Source organism: Cornus florida, unplaced genomic scaffold (genome assembly GCF_030987335.1).
Source record: "Cornus florida cultivar Cherokee Brave unplaced genomic scaffold, ASM3098733v1 CherokeeBrave_3.0.0_Hap2_Chr11, whole genome shotgun sequence".
NCBI classification, from domain to species: domain Eukaryota; kingdom Viridiplantae; phylum Streptophyta; class Magnoliopsida; order Cornales; family Cornaceae; genus Cornus; species Cornus florida.
In genome coordinates, this window is record NW_026775581.1 from 102,646,568 (window position 1) to 102,668,503 (window position 21,936).

Below are 21,936 nucleotides of genomic sequence, written 5' to 3' on the forward strand. Positions count from 1 at the left end.
CTGCAACAGATATATTGTTACGCCGGAGAGGATTTGTTCCTAAAATTCAAACATATCATAAACCACCCACCTCAAAAGTTCGTTTACACACACATGTTTCCGGAAAAAAAACTTCCTTACACCAAAAGTACCATGTTATAAGTATCACCAATAGAGTATACCTGGTAACATAAGTTAGAAAGTGTGCATCTATTTCAATCTTATTCTTGTCAATGTCTAATTAGTGAGTTATACTTAAAAAAAAAAAATTCTCCGCTAGCACTTTCCTGGGGAGAGAGATTTCTATGATTGTTTTTGAAATAAATATGACATTATTTTTACAAAGTGATCACTATCATCACACTTGAAGATCAAATCGTTACTCCGCCGCCGGGTCTTTTTCCGAAAACTAACTTCAACCAATTTAATTACTAAAAGTCTCCCCCTAAGATTGGGGCACTAAAAAAATGACGACTTAACTGCCTCAATGATGTGATCCTTTTTTTTCTTCCTTAGTTTAAGTCGAGAGCTTCTAATAAAATATTTGGTTGCCAAGCATGGGCAATTGATAAAGCTTAAATTAGATGTCAGATTGTCAACAAAAATGATGCTTGTAGATTTGATACATACACAAGATATTAAGATTCAATAGATGCACACATCAATGTATGTAAAGAATAACGTTATTGAAAACATGGATCATTTTAATAATTGGAATGAGAATGATAACAAAAACAAAAATAAGAACGCAACATGCTAAATTCTCTAATGTGTTAAAACAGAGGCAAACCGTATCTCAATAACATGGAAAATGTGAGGTAATTTGATTGGAAAAGTTGTCATCTTTTAGTCTCTCAATGTTTGAAAAATAATCCATCAAATGCTAAAAATGCTCTGTAGTTAAGCCCTAGCATGCTAGGATTTAACTCATTAAAGGACCGGGCTGGCTGGGCTGGGCCGGGCCTAAAAATTTTGAGAAACCAAAGCTCAGCCTTGGGAAAGCAGCTTGCACGCCTTTTAGGTTGCCAACATCAAAATAGAGAAGCGCAAATTGGCCCGCATGGTATCACCTCTCCTCCCACAATTTAAGGTAAGCGTTTGAATCCTATAAAGGACATTGTTTGTTAATAGGGAACATATTAGAAGTAACAATAATGGTATAAAACAAAAATTAGTCCGCTGCTTGACCCTAGTTTTTGTTGACACCTATTTTGGTAATTTGGATCTGGGCTCTAATTGGGCTTGATAAACATTAACATGGTATTATGGGCCTAAAATATATGCGCCTGATAAATGATGATGTTCAAGAACTTGGGTTGCACAAAAATTGGGCTGAGGATACAGTGGTTAGTTTGGGCTTGGAAGTATGGCTTTAAAACATTAGATTTGGGTCATGATTGAGCTGAAGGGATTCGGATCAACAAATCAGTTGAAACAAGGCTTATCAGTGTTGTGCATGAAAGGATTACAGATAAAGGAACAGTGATGTGGCAGGTTTTACACAGGGCGAGGCTGCACGCAAGGGCTTGTTGATCGGATAGGAATATATTTGAAATCTTTTAAAACACTTTATGTTAGGTAGAATTTATATGATTACCAGATTTTAGTTAGGAATTAATCTTTATCTATGAATATCAATTTGAATTTGAATTTAGTAGTTAGTGAGAGTTTTATTGTAATTAGAATGCTAATTGGTAGGAATTTGTTTACATATTTTCTATAAATAAACAAAGAGGTCTATCACCTCAGAATCATTATTATTATTTGTTTACAGTATTTTCTAAGAATAGCATCCTTGCTATTTCTTCTTTATCTCTATCTTTCTATCTCAATCTCTCAGTATCTCTTTCTCTCTCTCTCTCTTCCTCTCTCCTTATTCTTTCCTTTTCTTTTCTTGCTATATCCATTATTCCCCCTTTCTATTCTCTTGTTACATTACTATAATTCGTTTACAAAAAGTCCTTTTAATTAAGGCAATATTGAACTCATTTAGGAGTTTATTTGTTCTCTATCTCCTATAGAGACTATAAGTTGACAAAACACAATCCAACCATATATTTGGTTCTGGCACGCCCGTTTTTCATCAATTTAAGATCGGCTCTAGCCAGCCGATTTTAGGGTCAACAGTTTTTGGGTGAACCACGCTAAATTTGTGTGTTTAATTTTTCTTTCTTTCTTTTTATTTTTATTTTTTCAGTGTTTTTCTGTTTAATTTTGCAACTGAAACTACATCTCATGGAGGGTAAGGCAGTTTTGATAGTTGAAAATTTCAAATGCATCAAAGATGATTGGTTTCTTTTTCATTTGGAAGCCCTGTATGGAGAAACTAACCTCCTTGTTGTTGCAATGCAAGATCTGGTCTGTGGAAGAAATATGTGCAAGCTAGACAATGATAGCTTCAAACATAATGACCTGAAGACAACATGACTGGTTGCTCATATTGGACAGTGGTAGTATAAAGTAGTGGTAATTAACCTTGGATACCAAAAAAAGAAGAAAAAAAGAAAAAGTAGAAACATTTCAATCAAACACATTTGAATTGATTATGTAAATTAAAGATGAAAAACCTGGAAATTGTGATGATTTTTCGTGCAAAGTTCCATAACAGGAAATGTGGATTTAGTGTAAGATTATTTATTTAATTGTGGCCCACATGATTTGGACATGTGACATATTATTTGGTGGCTAAGTAAATAGATATCAATTAATATTATTTATTTTTGGTCAACTTATAATTACCTTTTTGGTAATTACTAATTGGAGAAGTGTTTTCCTTCTCATTCCTTACTTTGATGGAAAGTAGAATTATATTACTAAAAGGAAAATTGGTCCTCTCTCTGCCTTTATAAAAGTGCATATATTCCATCAATTATGTGCAATTAATGATACAACACGTAAAAGTTTTATGTGTGCAAAAGGCCAAGAGAGATAAACCAGTTTCCACCTTTGCCTGTTGATCAGAATTGCAGATTAGTTCATGGCAGAAAGGATCTTGATGTTGGACTTGATCTCTAAGATATTTGCAATCACAGATCGAGGTATTTATATCTAACTATATTTATTTATGCGTTATAGACTATGTGAAAATAATGAAGTTTTAAGATAATGGGATTCATGTTTATTTGTGATTAATGGCTTAACACGAATAATTGTAGTTTACATGTGGTATCAGAGCTAATGGTTTGGGAACTTTTTATTTTTCACTAAAGTTTGCATAAATAATATATGTATAAAAAATAATGTAAAATTAAATAACTATATAATTAATTTTTCTTTTCGAATTACATATACACTGTATGTGTTTATTTATTTATTTATTAGTCTCATGGGCTATTCACGGATTATGATAAATTTGAGTACATATTGGGAATCGTCAGTTTGTATTATACTTCAAGCAAGATGCAGAATATTTATAAATAGACAAACAATGCAATTTGTATTACTGATTTCATGCATAATGGATTATTGGTCTTCGTGCATGATTTGAATTGTATAAAGTATGAAAGACTTTATTTTTAATTATCTAAAAAATAATAAATAATTAAATACATAAAGTATATGTATTTATTTATATATGTGAGGGTTAGTAGCTACCAAAGTGGTCTAACCATAATGGTCGATGAATATTAATTTTAGTAGTAATATAACTTAATGATGAATTAATCTCTGTCTAATTTAATATTCATATTATGTGAAGATCGGTAGCTACCAAAGTGGCCCAATCATAATGATTGATGAATATTAATTTTTGTACTAGACATAATTAATCATAAATTAGTTACTATCTAATTTAATATTCATATTATGTAAAGGTTGATAGCTACCAAAGTGGCCTAACCATAATGGTTGATGAAAATTAATTTTAGTAGTAAACATAATTACAATATTTCATGAATTATGATACTTATTATTTTTTGTGATATTCATGAATATTGAGTTTATTTAATTATGAGAAATAATTCCTCAAAGGGAATTAATTTTCAAGTGATTAAATGAATATTAAGGGATTGTATGTATTTTTTAATTGGGTAGATATAAGATATCCAAAGGTAACTTATCTGTTTAATTAAAAAAAATGCATCACTAATAAAGGTATACATATAAATACATATAAGTATCATTATTAGTATTTTATAGTTGCCACCCAAAGGGGTGCTATAGTTATACATTGTATTTATATTTTTAAGTTATACATACGTGTTGCTAACTCAAAGCATTATTGTTATGAGTATTTTATCTTATCGTGTTTGTTTTATTATATCCCTTAATTCGCATGCTACATCTGTTATGATTCTTGATAGGACTAACTTCTCATAATGGAATGAGTAAGTTGGGTTTAAAATTTAGATGTGTTAAATCTTGATTTAACATTTTAAATTGAGAAACCTACTTGTAGGTGCAAAATTCCGCTCAACCAATAATGATTGAGAAAAATCAAACAACTCACTCAAAAATAATAAGAATAAATAAGAATAGTGTATAGAAAAGCGTAGAATTGCTTGATCCCTCTATTGGAGGTCTAAGCCTCTATTTATATACAAAAGATTGTAAAATTATGATAAGACTGGCGTTGCTTGTCCTCCAATTCTTTCTATATAAACATTCTTTACTAATAGAGTTCTTTCCATTGTCTAATTTTCCATACATAGAACTTGCCTTGTACAGAACTTCCTATCTCAGAATTTTCCTTCTATGTTAAATCCTTCAACTGGTAAGACTTGTGCATTCTTGAATAACTGGGCTGTACATACTTTGATCCGGCTGGGTTTGAATAACGGACTGGATGTTAAATATTAACAAGTTGGGCTGATGACCTCTTGATTCGGCCTTGATGGAGGTTGGGAGACAAATAACAATGGTCTTGGGCTAAAAATACACTCAATTTGGGCTTGAGCATGACGGGCCTCATATGTCCTTGGAATGTAGATATGTGTAGTGATGACATGTACGCTTCTTATTAGAGGAAGTTTTTTTCCCTCCACACTTTGCCTCAAATTTCATTTTTAATTGAGTGACGGCTCCCATTAAAGAGGGAATTGAAACCGGTTTTTTACTTTGCTTCATAGACGGTTCGAGGACTTTCATTATTACTCTGTCGTACAAGATTCTGCAAGAGTTACATTCGCCCTAGCTGCACTCCTGCGTTCTTCATTCCATCGCCTTGTCAGGTTAGTTTTTTTTCCGCATCTTTCTCTTTAATCTTTCATTATGAGTACTTCATCTACTCCCGAACGTATAGACATTGGGAATTCTGAATCCATACCTTCATCTTCCCCCGTTCGCATTAGGGTTCCCCCTCCTAGGGTTTCTACAGATCGTCTTTCGTTGAATCAATTAGGTACTTCCCCCCTTCCAGCCGAGACATCCACCTCAGGCTCTGATAATGTTCTTACTCATGAAGAGAGGAAAGCAATCATCTCTATTCGCCGCATCAAGTTCTCTGTTGCTTCGGTAATGGAAAATTTTGATATTCCTAAGGGAGTAGAAATTGTAGAATATCCCGAGGGTGCCGATTTTACCTCCGGCGAGGGAATTGAAGAGAGTGAGTTGCTTCTTTCGGTCAGGCATCTTATACGCGTGCGCCATCTGGAACGCCATTGGACCATACCATAAGCCTATGGCTGGACTCGGCCTGTTCGTCCTGTGTGCGACGCGGGAGATTATCCGAAGCAACCGCCTCGGACCTCGTCCCTTGCTGTTGCTGAACCTCATTAGGTTGAGCCCTGTTGGGTGGTGTCCCGTTGGCCGGAGGCTCGTGAACTGGAGGTAAATTCTGGGTGGGGGGTGGTGTTGCAGCATCGCCTGGTGGTGGTTATGGCGTTAGCCTGGCCATTGCCGTGTGCAGCGTATGAGTTTGCTGCTGAAGCGCAGCTATCTGGGTGACACTCGCATCGTTTGCTTGTCGGAGTGTCTCAAATTGGTGCAAGAACTCCTCTCGCATCTTTTGCATCAATTCTATCTGTTGATTCATTGCTGACTCTCCGTTTGACATTCCAGATACGACTAAGGATTTGATTTGAAGAACAAGTGGGAGTATATTTTTATACGATTCCCACAAACGGCGCCAAAGTGTAGGTGCAAAATTCCGCTCAACCAATAATGATTGAGAAAAATCAAACAACTCACTCAAAAACAATAAGAATAAATAAGAATAGTGTATAGAAAAGCGTAGAACTGCCTGATCTCTTTATTGGAGGTCTAAGCCTCTATTTATATACAAAAGATTGTAAAATTATGGTAGGACTCGCGTTACTTGTCCTCCAATCTTTCTATATAAACATTCTTTACTAATAAAGTTCTTTCCATTGTCTAATTTTTCATACATAGAACTTGCCTTGTACAGAACTTCCTATCTCAGAATTTTCCTTCTATGATAAATCCTTCAACTGATAGGACTTGTGCATTCTTGAATAACTGGGCTGAACATACTTTGATCCGGCTGGGCTTGAATAACGGACCGAATGTTAAATATTAACAAGTTGGGCTGATGACCTCTTGATTCGGCCTTGATGGAGGTTAGAAGACAAATAACAATGGTCTTGGGCTAAAAATACACTCAATTTGGGCTTGAGCATGACGGGCCTCATATGTCCTTGGAATGTAGATATGTGTAGTGATGACGTGTACGCTTCTTATTGGAGGGAGTTTTTTTCCCTCCACACTTTATCCACAGGGTATTAAACACTTGGAGTCCGGAGGGAAAAGTTCTGATCCGGCCACCAGAGGTCTGAAGCGAATTGTTCCTCGGCACTGAGTGTGGAGGAATATTGCTGAATAGGACACTTAGGGTCCGAAGCTGTCTCGGACACTTAGGATCCGAGGCGAATTGTTCTTCGGCACTGAGTCGTGGAGGAATATTGCTGAATAGGACATTTAGGGTCCAAAGCTGTCTCGAACACTTAGGATCCGAGGCGAATTGTTCCTCGGCACTGAGTCGTGGAGGAATATTGCTGAATAGGACACTTAAGGTCCGAAGCTGTCTCGGACACTTAGGATCCGAGGCGAATTGTTCCTCGGCACTGAGTCGTGGAGGAATATTGCTGAATAGGACACTTAGGGTCCGAAATTGTCTCGGACACTTAGGATCCGAAGCGAACTCGGACACTTAGGGTTCGAAGCTGTCTCGGACACTTAGGATCCGAGGCGAATTGTTCCTCGGCACTGAGTCGTGGAGGAATATTGCTGAATAGGACACTTAGGGTCCGAAGGTGTCTCGGACACTTAGTATCCCAGGCGAATTGTTCCTCGGCACTGAGTCGTGGAGGAATATTGCTGAATAGGACACTTAGGGTCCAAAGGTGTCTCGGACACTTAGGATCCGAAGCGAATTGTTCCTCGGCACTGAGTCGTGGAGGAATATTGCTGAATAGGACACTTAGGGTCCGAAGCTGTCTCGGACACTCAGGATCCGAAGCGAACTCGAACACTTAGGGTCCGAGGCGAATTATGTGTTCGTTCTATTTTTAAACGATGTAGTACAATAGTAATACAAAAAATAAACCAACCACCCATAAAGATCCACTTGGCATGATTGCTTTCTTTCGCCAATCAGTGTTTACTCTTTGGATAACAACAATGAAGTTGATCAAGGGAAATTTTGACAATCTCAAAGAGGGAAACTTGAATTTCATTAAACGAAATAAATTGAAATGAAAAACTTATGATTGAAGCCGTACCACTGTGGTAACATCACGGCATATAGGTATGGATCCCCCTTGTTATAAAAAGAGAAACATACATATGATATTGACAATGTTGGCTAGTGGTAATACCTTTTGAGGTGGATGGCATTCCATGGACGTGCAATAGGACGCCCATCAACTTCAGCCAACCGGTAAGCTCCCTTCTCTACCACTTCGGTAATCCTGTAGGGTCCTGTCCAGTTGGGTTCCAACTTTTTAACATACGCTGTCTCCTGCTTCATAACCCAATCGCCAACCAAGAACCTACGGTACCGGACACGCTTGTTATAACTGTTACACACCTGCTGTTGGTATGTCGCGAGCCGAATTGCTGCGACATCTCTCCTTTCGTCCACAAGATCAAGTCTATGTTCGAGTTGTTGCTCATTGTTCCCTTCCAATACCAAGGATGTCCGAAGGGTTGGGATTATTGACTCGGTATGAATGACAGTTTCGGATCCATATGCCATAGCAAATGGGCTTTCTCCCCATGGGTCATCTCGGAGTGGTTCGATAGGCCCAGAGCACTTGGGGGAGATTCTCGTACCATTTTGTCTTCAATTTCTCCAATTTTTTCTTTAAGCATCCAAATATCGTGCGATTAGTTATATGATCAGGAGGGTGCTAAGTTAAAGGATCTCCTTCTTCCCATCATCCTTACTTTTTCTCGGATAGCATAAATCCGAAGCATAAAGACAATGTGTTTTGTTTGTCATAAAAACATTACCAGTTAGAAAAGTATGAACAATATCAAAAGCATACAGCAAAAACAAATCAGGTATTAAAAGTTTAAAACAAAAATTATATTTATTATCCCAAATATACTGTCAATAAAAACAAAATACATGGTTCTACTTCCTCTTCGGATCGAAGGGAGTAGATTCAAAAGCATTCACTACAGTAGGACTTGGGGTAGGAGGAATTGAAGCCGCAGAGGCAGAAGAGCTAGGAGTACCCTTCAGGTGCGCCTTCACCATCTCGGCAAAGCGGATTTCAGCTTCCAAAGCCTGTGGCCCTTCATCATATGGGAAGTGCACCCCCACCTGCTTGTCAAAAGCGTCCGGATCCATTGTCCTAGGGCCTGAGCCCTGATTATAGCCAGACCGGAACGCTTTAGCACTAGCCAGGTGTGCCAGACAGGAGTAGCGCCCCTGCATTTGCTTCCCCGCCTTGAAGCAAGTAGTAAGAGCCTCGGTCAGGCGTTGAATTTCGGCCTGAAGAGAATCCACCTTAGCCTCAGAGGCAGCTTATACACATCCTTGGCTTCAGTAGCTATCTTCAGATTGGTAGAGGCAGTGGTGGCTCTCTTCTCTGCATTGTTAAGATCCTTCTCCAGCTTCTTGATGGAGAGGGATTGGGCTTCAGCAGTGGCGCAGAGGGACATGGTGTGGTATAGACTCTGTATAACAGAGGAACAAATATGAGCATAAATGGAAACATAAGTAAGCAAGAGTAACATAATTCTGAAGGAGTAATACGAACCTCTATGGCCCGGACCGGGGCAGAGGGGAGTAGTTGTTCCAACCCCATTTGGCTGATGGCTTCCTCGTCCTTTGGGAGCCACATCCCTCGGGCCACAGCCAGTGCAGCTGAAGGGTCTGTGATCACAGAATCCCCTGAATGCAGGACTGACTTGTCAGCCCTGGTGAAGGAAGGAGTCCAAAGAGCCCCAGTTTCAGCCAGAACATATGCCCTGACTTCATCTTCAGGTTCGGCCTCTCCAGCCTTTTTCCCTTTGCTTTTAGAAGGGACCTTGCCCTTGCCAGAGGATGGGGGGTTGAGGCGAGATTTCTTCATTGGTGGTTCCTCAGCCTCCACCTCACCCTCAGTAGACCTAATAACGACCAAGGGTTGGGCATCTTCGGCTTTCTTTTTTAAAGCCTCAGCCCTCCGTATCTCCTCCTCAGTCATGGGGAAACTATCAAAGGATGGTAGAGACAGATGCATGAGGTCTTCAGCAACAGCACTGGAGGCAATATCCTTGAGGTTTGAAGAAGTTAGCAGGTCCTCGATAGGCGAGGGGTCACTCCAGACTCGTTCCTCAAGAAAAGAAAGTTTGTTCCTAGCTGCGGAGGATGGGAATGTAGCTGAAAAAACACCAAGAAACTCATAAGTACGGCGAAACATTAAGACTTGGCAAGGAAAACAGCCAGAACACTTGGTATGAAAGGAGGTTAAGTATTCTATACCTAACTTCCCGAACTTGCGCGGGATGGGGAGCGTAATTGATTGGGGCACGAACCATTTTCCTTTAACTATAACCATCCTTTCTTTCCACTTCTTCTCGGATGAAGGAAGGTTCGTGCATATCCTCTGATGAAGGGTAGAGGTAAAAAAGAAGCGACCAGGCTCGGTCCCATGCTTAGATATATTATAAGTAAGCAGAAGGTCAGCAAAGGTCAAATCCAGAGCCTCTAATTTTCGGCGCACCAACAGTGCCGAAAGGATGCGAAAGAAATTAGGATTTACCTGAAGGGGGCAAGACCTAACTTGTTGAAAACTAAATGATAGAAGGGGTGAAGAGGGAACCGGAGGGCGCTAAGATGCCCGACCGAAAGAAGCAACTCACTCTCTTCAATTCCCTCGCCGGAGGTAAAATCGGCACCCTCGAGATATTCTACAATTTCTACTCCCTCAGGAATATCAAATTCTTCCATTACCGAAGCAACAGAGAACTTGATGCGGCGAATAGAGATGATTGCTTTCCTCTCTTCATGAGTAAGAACATTATCAGAGCCTGAGGTGGATGTCTCGGCTGGAAGGGGGGAAGTACCTAATTGATTCAACGAAAGACGATCTGTAGAAACCCTAGGAGGGGGAACCCTAATGCGAACGGGGGAAGATGAAGGTGTGGATTCAGAATCCCCAATGTCTATACGTTCGGGAGTAGATGAAGTACTCATAATGAAAGATTGAAGAGAAAGATGCGGAAAAAAAAACTAACCGGACAAGGCAATGGAATGAAGAACGCAGGAGTGCAGCTAGGGCGAATGTAACTCTTGCAGAATCTTATACGACGGAGTAATAATGAAAGTCCTCGAACCGTCTCTGAAGCAAAGTAAAAAACCGGTTTCAATTCCCTCTTTAATGGGAACCGTCACTCAATTAAAAATGAAATTTGGGGCAAAGTGTGGAGGGAAAAAACTCCTTCCAATAAGAAGCGTACACGTCATCACTACACATATCTACATTCCAAGGACATATGAGGCCCGTCATGCTCAAGCCCAAATTGAGTGTATTTTTAGCCCAAGACCATTGTTATTTGTCTCCCAACCTCCATCAAGGCCGAATCAAGAGGTCATCAGCCCAACTTGTTAATATTTAACATCCGGTCCGTTATTCAAGCCCAGCCGGATCAAAGTATGTTCAGCCCAGTTATTCAAGAATGCACAAGTCCTACCAGTTGAAGGATTTACCATAGAAGGAAAATTCTGAGATAGGAAGTTCTGTACAAGGCAAGTTCTATGTATGAAAAATTAGACAATGGAAAGAACTTTATTAGTAAAGAATGTTTATATAGAAAGAATTGGAGGACAAGCAACGCGAGTCTTACCATAATTTTACAATCTTTTGTATATAAATAGAGGCTTAGACCTCCAATAGAGGGATCAAGCAATTCTACGCTTTTCTATACACTATTCTTATTTATTCTTATTGTTTTTGAGTGAGTTGTTTGATTTTTCTCAATCATTATTGGTTGAGCGGAATTTTGCACCTACACTACTATTATTACTAAAAAAAACAGTGAGGAAGAAAAGATTCTCCATAAAGCTTGGGAGAGATCGAACAGATTAAACATTATGGTTACGCGAATAATTGTTCCCCATAGTGATAGTGCTAAGGAATATTTGATTATAAGAATGTTTTCGTATTGTAGATAAATATCTAAAACTAAAATTATTAATTGATATAACTACTATGCATTTTTTGTTGGTACTCGTACCATGTATGATCGTATTTTTAGATGACTAATGTTGCTGTAAAATTAAGAACCTTATGGATGATTGTGAATGAGAGTTTTCTTATTCAATTTATTCTCAGTTTCTTGTTTATTCAGTATGGGTCATTTCGAATTAACACTATTAAGACAAGTGGTAGTGAATGAATTGACTATTATGTTAATTTAGGAGGAGACAGGGCTTAAGCAGCAAGTAATCATTAAGTTCATCTCATGACTCAAGAAATTAGAAAGAAATTTGGGAATAAGCCTGAAAGGGCATTAAGTGAGCAACACCCAAAATTAAAAAGATTTAGATCAATCTACTAAAAGAAAGGAATGTAATAATGAAAAAATGTCATTAATGTATTTAACACTTTTAGAAAGATTACATGACATATAAAGAATGATTCAAAAAAGAAAAGTACGCTTTTGGTTTTTGTATATTGCGAATTACTTGTTGAAATTCTTTTTAATACATGATACGTTGACTTAAGTATTAATATTTATGTTTCTAATAGATGCAAGAATTTTTTATGGCCTAAACCACAAATTCAAATAAGAATTTCTTATTTATGATAATTGGGAAAAAGTTTTGTTGAAACCATTGTGACACTATGTTTAATGTTAGATAATGGATTTTATTTAAATTATTTTAAAAATTTTATATTTATTCAATTTCCCATAATTTGATTTTATTTCAAAAACTTTATGTTAATGTTTTTCATTTAAATATGGTAATGATATTTATTTAAGAAATTATAATTTGTAAGTTATGGTATTATTGTTGATGATTTCTGTAAATTCAAATTTAATGGTTTATTTATTAAAATCCTTTTGATCTTGTATCATAATGTTAGAATTAAGCGTAGCTCAATTAATAGAAAATTTATCTTTGGCATAAAAGACTAGGTCAATATCTAGTGAAAGGTTAGGAAAATTAGTAAAGGATGTGATTCTTCTTAATCTAAACTTTACTGATTTTGATGTGCGTATAGATTGTATTAAGGGTAGACAAACTAAACGCACAAAGAAATGAGCCACAATAAGTACATAACTTCTTGAAATTATTATTTATAGACCTTCTGATGTTCCATTTTTTGGAGTAGAAAAATATTTTATCGTCTTTATAGTTGATTTTTCACATTATGGATATATCTATTTGTTTTATGAAAAATCTCAATCACTGGGTACTTTTGAACTCTTAAAGTATACATAAATGAGGTTGAAAAACAATTACATAGAAAAGTGAAAATCATAAGGTCATATAGAGGTGGAGAATATTATGGAAAATATGATGAAACGGGTTAATACTCTAACCGTTTGTTAAACTCCTTGAAATATATGGCATTTGTGCTTAATACACTTTGTTATACATGCCACAGCAGAAGCGTGTAGCTGTAAGGCGTAATCGTACTCTTATGGAATTGGTTAGGAGTATGTTAAGTAATTCATCGTTACCCATAATGTTATGGATGTTAAGTAATCTAAAGGGTACAAGTTTTACTATCCTAAATATAGTACGATAGTTATTGAAACCGGTAATGACAGATTCATTAAGAATGGTGAAATTAGTGGGAGTGATAAAAATAAGAATTTGATCATTCCAGAAGTTAGGGTACAAATGTCTTTACCCATAACTTCTAAGGAAATAATTGTTCATTCAGTTGTTGAACCATATAATAACGAAAAACAATTAAATAATCAACAACTCTATAATGAGATTGTCACCAATGAATAGATTGTAGAAGAATCATAAGGAATAACATTAAGACGATCTCAAAGAGAAAGGAGATCTACTATTCCGGATGACTATGTGATATATCTGCAAGAATTTGTTTTTGATATATAGTGAGATATATACGGATCCGGTTACATATTCACAAGCCATTAACAGTAATGATTTTCCTAAATGAATTAGTGTCATAAATGAAGAGATTATAAAGAAACCTTCTCTCTAGTATTTAAGAAGGAATCTTTAAAATATCATGGTATTAATAACTTATTATGATTTAGAGTTACATTAAATGAATATGAATACAACTTTTATGAATGGGAGTTTATAAGAAAAAGTCCATATGGAACAATCTGAAGGCGTTATATTAGAAGGTAAAAAATTCATGGTCTATAAACTTAAGATGTCAATATATGGATTTAAACAAGCTTCCTAACAATGGTATATTAAGTTTAATGATACCATTATTTCTTTTAATTTTAAGAAAAACACTGTTGATAAGTGTATATACTAGAAGGTTAGTGGGAGTAAGTTTATATTTCTGATTCTGTATATTGATGATATTTTATTTGTTAGTAGTGATCTTAGTTTATTATATGAAACTAAAAGTTATCTTTAAGAACTTTGAAATGAAATATATGGATGAGGCATCCTATGTGATAAGAATAGAAATATTTCATTATAGATCACATTGATTTGTTTTTAGAATTGTCTCATAAAGCATATATTAAAAGAGTTCTAGAAGATTTGGTTGGAGGAATAATATTATGAAAAAGTGCAAAGTAATTTATGATTACTTTGTCTATTATGAAATTTTAATTTGTAGCATACTTTGAGACTATAATTTATGGTTGCAGAATTTATTTCAGGACTTGGAGTTATGGGTACCATTTTCAGATTGCTGAAAATTTATGCTGCAATTGTTGATCTTCTTGTATGAAAAATGATAGGTATTCTAAAGTTAAAATACTTTATCATTAAAGAAGATATTTAGAAATAACAAATGTCTATTGTAATTATAAGCACACAACTTATGATTGCAATCCATTAATGAATAGACTACCATCCAAGACATTTATGGAACATGTTGAAAAAATGGGTCTTAAATGTAGTCAATGATGATTATTTTTTAATTGTGGATTGCTTAAATATTGCTTATATATATTTGACATTTTGCGCTGATTAAATGTGTTTATGATATTTCCTATTAATTAATGTACATGTACGTATTGCTTTAATAAGTGGTAATAGGAATAGTCTTGGAAAAGACATTATTGTTAGATCATTATTGATACTTCTCATTTATAGACTATGTTGAATAAATTACTAGTGTTGTGGTACATGAAAGGGACTGTGTCATTTAAGGATATATAACCGCCATAACTCGCATTGGTAATTTATTTACCATTGGAAATTATCATATGTGCCAAGTGGGAGAATGTAAGATTATTTATTTAATTGTGGCCCACATGATTTGGATATGTGACATATTACTTGGTGGCTAAGTAAATAGATATCAATTAATATTATTTATTTTTAGTCAACTTATAATTATCTTTTTGGTAATTACTTATTGGAGAAGTGTTTTCCTTTTCATTCCTTACTTTGATGGAAAGTAAAATTATATTACTAAAAGGAAAATTGGTCATCTCTCTGTCTTTATAAAAGTGCATATATTTCATCAATTATGTACAGTTAATGATACAACACGTAAAAGTTTTATGTGTGCAAAAGGCCAAGAGAGAGAAACCAGTTTCCACCTTTGCCTGTTGATCAGAGTTGCAGATTAGTTCGTGGCAGAAAGGATCTCGATGTTGGACTTGATCTCTAAGATATTTGCAATCACAGATCGAGGTATTTATATCTAACTATATTTATTTATGCGTTATAGACTATGTGAAAATAATGAAGTTCTAAGATTATGGAATTCATATTTATTTGTGATTAATGGCTTAACACGAATAATTATAGTTTACACTTAGAATTGGATGCCAAAGATGGATTTGTTTAGCTGGGCAAAAATGATGATGATTCAAGATTTTACCTTGAAATGGAAGTATCTTATGTGTGAGACAGGTCGTGAACATTGGTCAGTCAGGCCCTTCAGATGTGTGTGTGTGTGTGTGTGAGAGAGAGAGAGACAGAGACAGAGATCAAGCTTCGTACATTAATTTTGTAAAGTTTATGTACATTTAAGTAAAGCCTAGATTTCTATTTTCAGTGTATTGCACAAGAAATAATCAGAATGGACTTGTACAAGAAATAATCAGAATGGACTTGTACAAAAAATGATCAGAATGGACATGTTATCAATAGGAAAATCATCATCTTTCTTCGGTAATCTCTCTAGTGATCGGTGTAGTGATCGGAGTGTCAGGTTCTGTTGTTGAGAACCCTTCATCCTGAGATAAAAATCCATCTGAATTGTGGAAGAAGCTGATGGCTGGACTTTGTGCGCCATGGGGTGTAACATCTAGTGGAACCGCATTTCCTGAGTCCATTGCAGGCCCTTCATTATTCGTACTTGTCTTCTTGGATGCATCAGATGAGTTTTCTTTTTCCTCATCAAAAATCTTGGCAATTGCAGTTAGCTTTTGCCAGATTGATTCATTCGAGGTTAGAATGTCTTTGTTCTCGTGTAGGAAGATGAAAAAGTACATGATGAGAGCAAAGGATGAAGACACGCCAGCAATGAGGAAAAGGCCCCTAAAACTGTCGAGTGTGAGGCTATCGGAGGTGACGATGGTGCCATCTTGCTCCGCACAATCAGCTTCATCCCCTAACCATTTCCTTGCAAGTCTGGCCATTCCATCCCCCTCAGTTACATCCAACACCCTTCTTGAAACATCAGCTACAAAAGGAGAACCCTTTGGAAATGCCTGCAAGTTTGAAACAAAGAGAACCTGGATCATTATGAAATCCTTCAAAAGGTATATGTCAGCAGGTCTATAAATATATATTGCCAAAATACCATGAAAAACACGATATATGTGAATCAGTTTAGGCACCACCAAACTATCTAGCTAGGTAGAAAGTTCGAAGTTCTAAAGGCTTATTGCTATGTAATCAGGATATGGTGTGAAGTACCATACACTAAGCATTCGACAAAGGCCGCGAAAGTTAAATAGACAAGTTGGAAGATGGAATGAAGTTAAGCTTTTAGTGAGTTCCTAAATGTACAATGAATGAAAGAAAAATAAATGATGTCTGGTATGCAATGATGGATAAACTTGGAAACAAATACACAAACACACATACAGAGAGGTAGACAGAGAGAATTAACAAATATATACCATGTGACAGTAATAGGAAATGAACCTAATGGAGTTCACAATGACGTGTGATACCCTGTAACCATTTCTGATTTTACAATATATGAAAGAAATAGAATTGATGTGTTTGATGCAACAACGGATAACATTAAGGGAAGCAAATATAATACACACACACACACACACACACATATATTTATATATAGAGAGAGAGAGAAGGGGGAGATGGAGGGAGGGAGGCACTTACAAATCCAAATCCTGCAGTCTTGTAGTTCAAACCAATCATGGTGTACTTTTTACAATATTTTGCAAGGAAGAGCTTGATATAAGGAACCTCTTCAACTATTGCAGCAACTCCCCCATTTCTACTTCCAATGGAAAGGGCTTTGTCATACTCTTCAAGAGTGCTATAGTCTCTGAACTTGGACTTATCAACCTTCAGACTTTCCAAAAGCCCCTCAACAAAAGATCCCGTCTGATAGCCAACAAACTCTCCATTCCTTATGAGATCATTGACATTGGTGATGGTAGGTTCAAGTTTTTTTACTGTTAGCATTGATGTTAAGCTGGCTGTGTAACTGGAGGTCAGCACCAGCACCACAAACACCCATACAATTACCACAAATCTTGTTAAGTTGCTCATCACCTTCTCCTCTGCAAAATATTTTCACCACTATCAGAAGTCTTTTACAACAAAAGCTAACCAATCAGATCCAGAATACAGTTAGCAATCTACATTTGTTGTGTAAAAAATCAATATTGTTAGATTGGTTGCCACAAAGGCATTAAGGTCATCCTAGTGTAGTCACGCGATGGTGTTCGGAGGGCTAGACTAGATACAACCTAAGCTTTAGCCTGATTTGTACGAAGTGCCTACTCAAGTATGCATTCTCATGCTTCAGTAGGAATGATATTCTTGAAATAGATGAAGCATGCCTTTTCCAAGAATACGACTTATTATCGCAAATAGAATGATATTGTTTCAGCCATTTGGAGTACGGCACTTTAGTAAAATCTTCCAATCTTTTCATGCACTAAATGTAGGAGTAAATGAATCCTGAATGAACAAATTGTAGAATATATCTACTTCCCACATTCAGAGTTTTGTGAATTTGAGATAATGCTTGTGTAAAAACTGAGATAAGTTGTGAACTGACTCGCAATAGATAAAAATGTAGAGATTCCTATCTCCAAAATGATGAAAAGAACAATGTATGCAATTCTATGAAAGATGTATCTATTCTTCTATTGTTTACTGGGGGTGGTAGATAGGAAATTTAACTTACTATGAGCAAAAACAAGAGTTGAGAATGAGAACCAGAAGATCATTCCAACTTGTTTGTGAGGTGGACCACGGAACTCTTTGTTTACACGATGCTCAAGAACCCAGACAACAAAGCCAGTGGAAAAGAAAAATGCCCCTATTGTTAACCAGAGGTCCATTGTTAGAGGTTTCATGAAGATCCATGCATTCTTCCGCTCATCGGCCTTAATTGGAACAATCATGAATACACCAGATTCTGTGTAAGGTAATGTAAAATCAACATATTTGGATCGGTTTGCCAAAATGGTTATGTCGCCCACAACAGCATCGAATTTCTGGTAATGAACAAAAAAGTCAGTAACATAAATTCAGCCAGATAAGCAGAAGATAAGTTCAAAAAAATGAGCAGATTGCTATAGATGTTGAGCATTTTATCATACTTCTAAAGTTTCACCCTTACTCTAGTCACATCTATGCAGCACCTAGGCATTCTAGAAAGTGTACATTTAGATTTTGAATCATTACGTACCTCAAGAAAGACCTGATAAATAAATTCATCATAATTTCCATCGCTCTCACCAGCAGTTTCAAAGGGAACAAAATCATATGGGACAGCATATGGCAATGAATCCATGACTTCATTGAACACATCTATACAGAAACCAGTTGGAATGACAGCTTTAGTTTGAGGATCCATTTCCACTTTTAAAAATTCACCAAATCCACTTTTTGAAGGAACTCCAACCCTTAACCTCTTCTCACTTGTCGGCATCTCCCAACCTTTGGGAACCACATTAGATTCACCAGGCCATATAATGGTTCGAAGATCATCCTTCTTGGTGCTGTAATTCTTCTTACTGGGCATCAGTTTCTCTGAAATGCCATACTGTCGAGTCCAAAATCCAATTTCCCTCCCCCCTTTTCCATTTATATTCACTATCTGAAAGGCCAATGGCTGCAACTGTCCATCAACAAGATGGAAATCACCACTTAAGCCTTTGAATCTCATATTTCGGATTGATTGCAGTAGTTTAGGTCCCATCTCTGAGGTCCCAATTGCAGCAAAGTCTGTCAAGTTCTCTCTAGCGACCGGTTTGTTGAATATAGGCTGAGCAATATCAGCACTCTCTATTGCCATCGCCAATGCCATGACACTATCATATGCCCACATCCCATATATATTTAGTTCAATCATATCCGTTTCTGGATTCTCTTGATGAAATCTCTTTCTCCATCTCCTAGTGAAGTTGTCCAGCTTCATGGATCTTGGGATATAAGGCTTCACACCTAGTACTCCTTGCATTGAATCAACAACCGTATACTCCAAAGAATCCAAGAGACTTGTAAGCACGTCTGTGATGATCCAGGCATATCCCTCCCTCATCATTCCAGCTTCTTTTGCCTTTAAGAAAAGGCGCGAAGCAAGAGGGGGTAGCATATGCACCACAAAGACTCTAGATTGCATGGTCATTAAATGGTAGAGTTCTTGAAGGATTTGATCATCCGTAGCTGAAGGAGATATAACACTTCTATAGGGAACTTTAGTACTCATTTTTTGCAAGGCATCAGTTAAATATGGAGCAATCCCTCTTCCAAAATCGTTGTCATCGTAGAGCAACACTACTTCCCTCCAACCAAAGGCTTTAACCATTGCAACAATGGCATCAACCTGAGAGGAGGCATTCTGTGCTGCTCGGATGAAGTAGGGAGTTTCCTTGGGTGAGATAAAAGGACTTGTTGCGTGAGAAATTATAGGAACTTGAGCTTTGTTCCCAATATCAATTACAAAATCTGCTTGTGTGGAACTTTGTGGTCCTAGTATTGCCTGTACTTGGACATATTTTATCAGGTCTACAGCTGCAATCAAAGTTCAAAAAATAGTTAGATCCCACCACTTGAAATAACTTTTCAGTCGAGGTCTAGCTTTAGAAAAAGTAAGCACATAAATTTTCACAAACCATAATACAATTATGAACTACTTGTACAAGTATGCTACAATTTTGCGCTGAGCGGTACTGAAAGCATTGTAAGAACTAAAAAGTGGATTACACAAATACAAACACATGTCCTGTGCTATATACATGCATCTACTCAAATACAAACACATGATTTGTGCAAGATGATAACTATCAATTCGATGCAATGAATTAAGTAAGTAACTGAATTGTGCAGCAATATATAAACATAATTTAGGAAGAGCATAGACAAATATCGGCATTTATGTGTTTGTGTGTGTATACTATATATAATTATATATGTACCTGCAGATGCTGCCTCAACGATATCATTCTTGGAATCCCTTTTATGAAGGACAATCCTTGTGTTGTAATTGTGGTTGGCATAGAAATCATCAAGTGCCATGAACATGCATGTCTGACTCATCTTTCCCGCTATGGTGTCCAAATTAAGGATCAGCCCAACATCAACATTAGTTGTTGCATTTTGACCCTCCACTGGTGCACTGGAAAAGCTCATCAACAAAATTAGAAGCAAAGAGAAAAGGGAGGAGAATCTTGAGTTGAGCACATCAAGCTTTGATGAGGCCATCCCTATTAAGTTGGGTCAAGTCCCAACTTTATAATGTACTTTTTGTTTTTATAAATGAGAATCATAGAGTAAGAAGAATAATAAGCTTGAAGGGATATATATATATATGACACCTTTGACTGGGACAAAGATTAGACTAATTTGCTCAGTGTATATATCCCAATTTTATAATGTACTTTTTGTTTTTATAAATGAGAAACATAGAGTAAGAAGAATAATGAGCTTAAAGGGATATATATATATATATATATATATATATATAACACCTTTGACTGGGACAAAGATTCGACTAATTTGCTCAGTGTATATATCCCAATTTTATAATGTACTTTTTGTTTTTATAAATGAGAAACATAGAGTAAGAAGAATAATGAGCTTGAAGGGATATATATATATATATATATATATATATATATATATATATATATATAACACCTTTGACTGGGACAAAGATTAGACTAATTTGCTCAGTGTATGTATATTCCACGGAGAGAAGATATATTACGTGGGTTTGCTTCCCACTAAATGATTTATTCAAAATATTTTGAATAATAAATCATTACCCTGCACTTCAGGGAACTGTGTGTTTGTGTGTGTAGGATATTTGCTATTTTGAGATGAGGATAAGCAACAACGTGTAGTACAGTATCATCCTTGGGTTGTAGATTTCCTAAAATCTTGTGGTTTGTGTATCACTTTGACTAAAATCATAAGAATTGAATAAGAGACCGACATTTTATTAGTACCTTGATTTCCAAGAATATCAGCAATTGTTTTGAACTTTGAAGGTTACAGGAAATTTCATAAGAATAATTATATACAATAACAATAATCTTGGGCTGACTTTTCTACAAGAATTAACCATGAATGTTGCTAAATGTTGTCAATGATGCAAGAATTAACCATGAATGTATGCTCACTGCTGTCAATCTGAGAGTAAAGATAGACAGCTTGAACAACAAGACCTGTGTGTGTAAATTAGTAACCAGTGATTCAATTATTGAGGCATTGGCATGACATACCTTAAATTTGAGGCGACTGTCGGTGTTAGTTGTTTTCAATGGTCATGGACACTACACGTACCGTGGTATAAGAATGAGAATGGGCCCTAACACGGTTTGGACCAAGTCCCCAATTGTTAAGGGTTCAGTTTTCAACCTCATGACTTTGGTACTTCTTCCTGTGTCTTTGATATATGAATCCCTAGCTAGCTAGAGACAGAAATCTGGAGTCCACTCTCATTTCTTCTCCCTGCTTAGCAGCAATCTTTGAACATACTGAGAGACTTCTCGTAAATTCAAGAAAGAGAAAAGGTATAAAAACTGTACGAAACCAGAGTAATTTTTCAAGCCATAGCGTGTGTGTATATATAATATATATATATATAGATCTTTTAATTCACAAGTGTACGTTCAACTTGGGCTACATAAGAAGGAATTTTTTCTAACGAGTGAAAAAATATTGACATGTGTCCCAAAAATTATGTAATATGTAAAAGAACAAAAATGTATGAAACCCAA

General features: G+C 36.3%; 1 protein-coding gene across 3 annotated transcripts; it reads right to left on the bottom strand.

Moving 5' to 3' along the window:
* Nucleotides 1-15,482: 15,482 nt before the first annotated feature.
* LOC132283020 (glutamate receptor 2.1-like) lies at nucleotides 15,483-21,745 on the bottom strand. 3 transcript variants are annotated; one of them, XM_059784887.1, is made up of 6 exons: nucleotides 21,439-21,745; nucleotides 20,131-20,330; nucleotides 18,399-19,726; nucleotides 17,892-18,204; nucleotides 16,853-17,259; nucleotides 15,483-16,212 (listed from the first exon to the last, which is right to left on the bottom strand). In XM_059784887.1, exons 2-6 carry the CDS (start codon nucleotides 20,249-20,251, stop codon nucleotides 15,658-15,660), a joined length of 2,724 nt encoding a protein of 907 aa, XP_059640870.1. In that variant the 5' UTR covers nucleotides 20,252-20,330; nucleotides 21,439-21,745; the 3' UTR covers nucleotides 15,483-15,657. The 3 variants fall into 3 exon arrangements, with proteins under 3 accessions (XP_059640870.1, XP_059640871.1, XP_059640869.1); XM_059784888.1 differs by lacking the exon at nucleotides 21,439-21,745 and adding an exon at nucleotides 21,163-21,413; XM_059784886.1 differs by lacking the exon at nucleotides 21,439-21,745 and having other exon boundaries at nucleotides 20,131-20,602.
* Nucleotides 21,746-21,936: the final 191 nt, after the last annotated feature.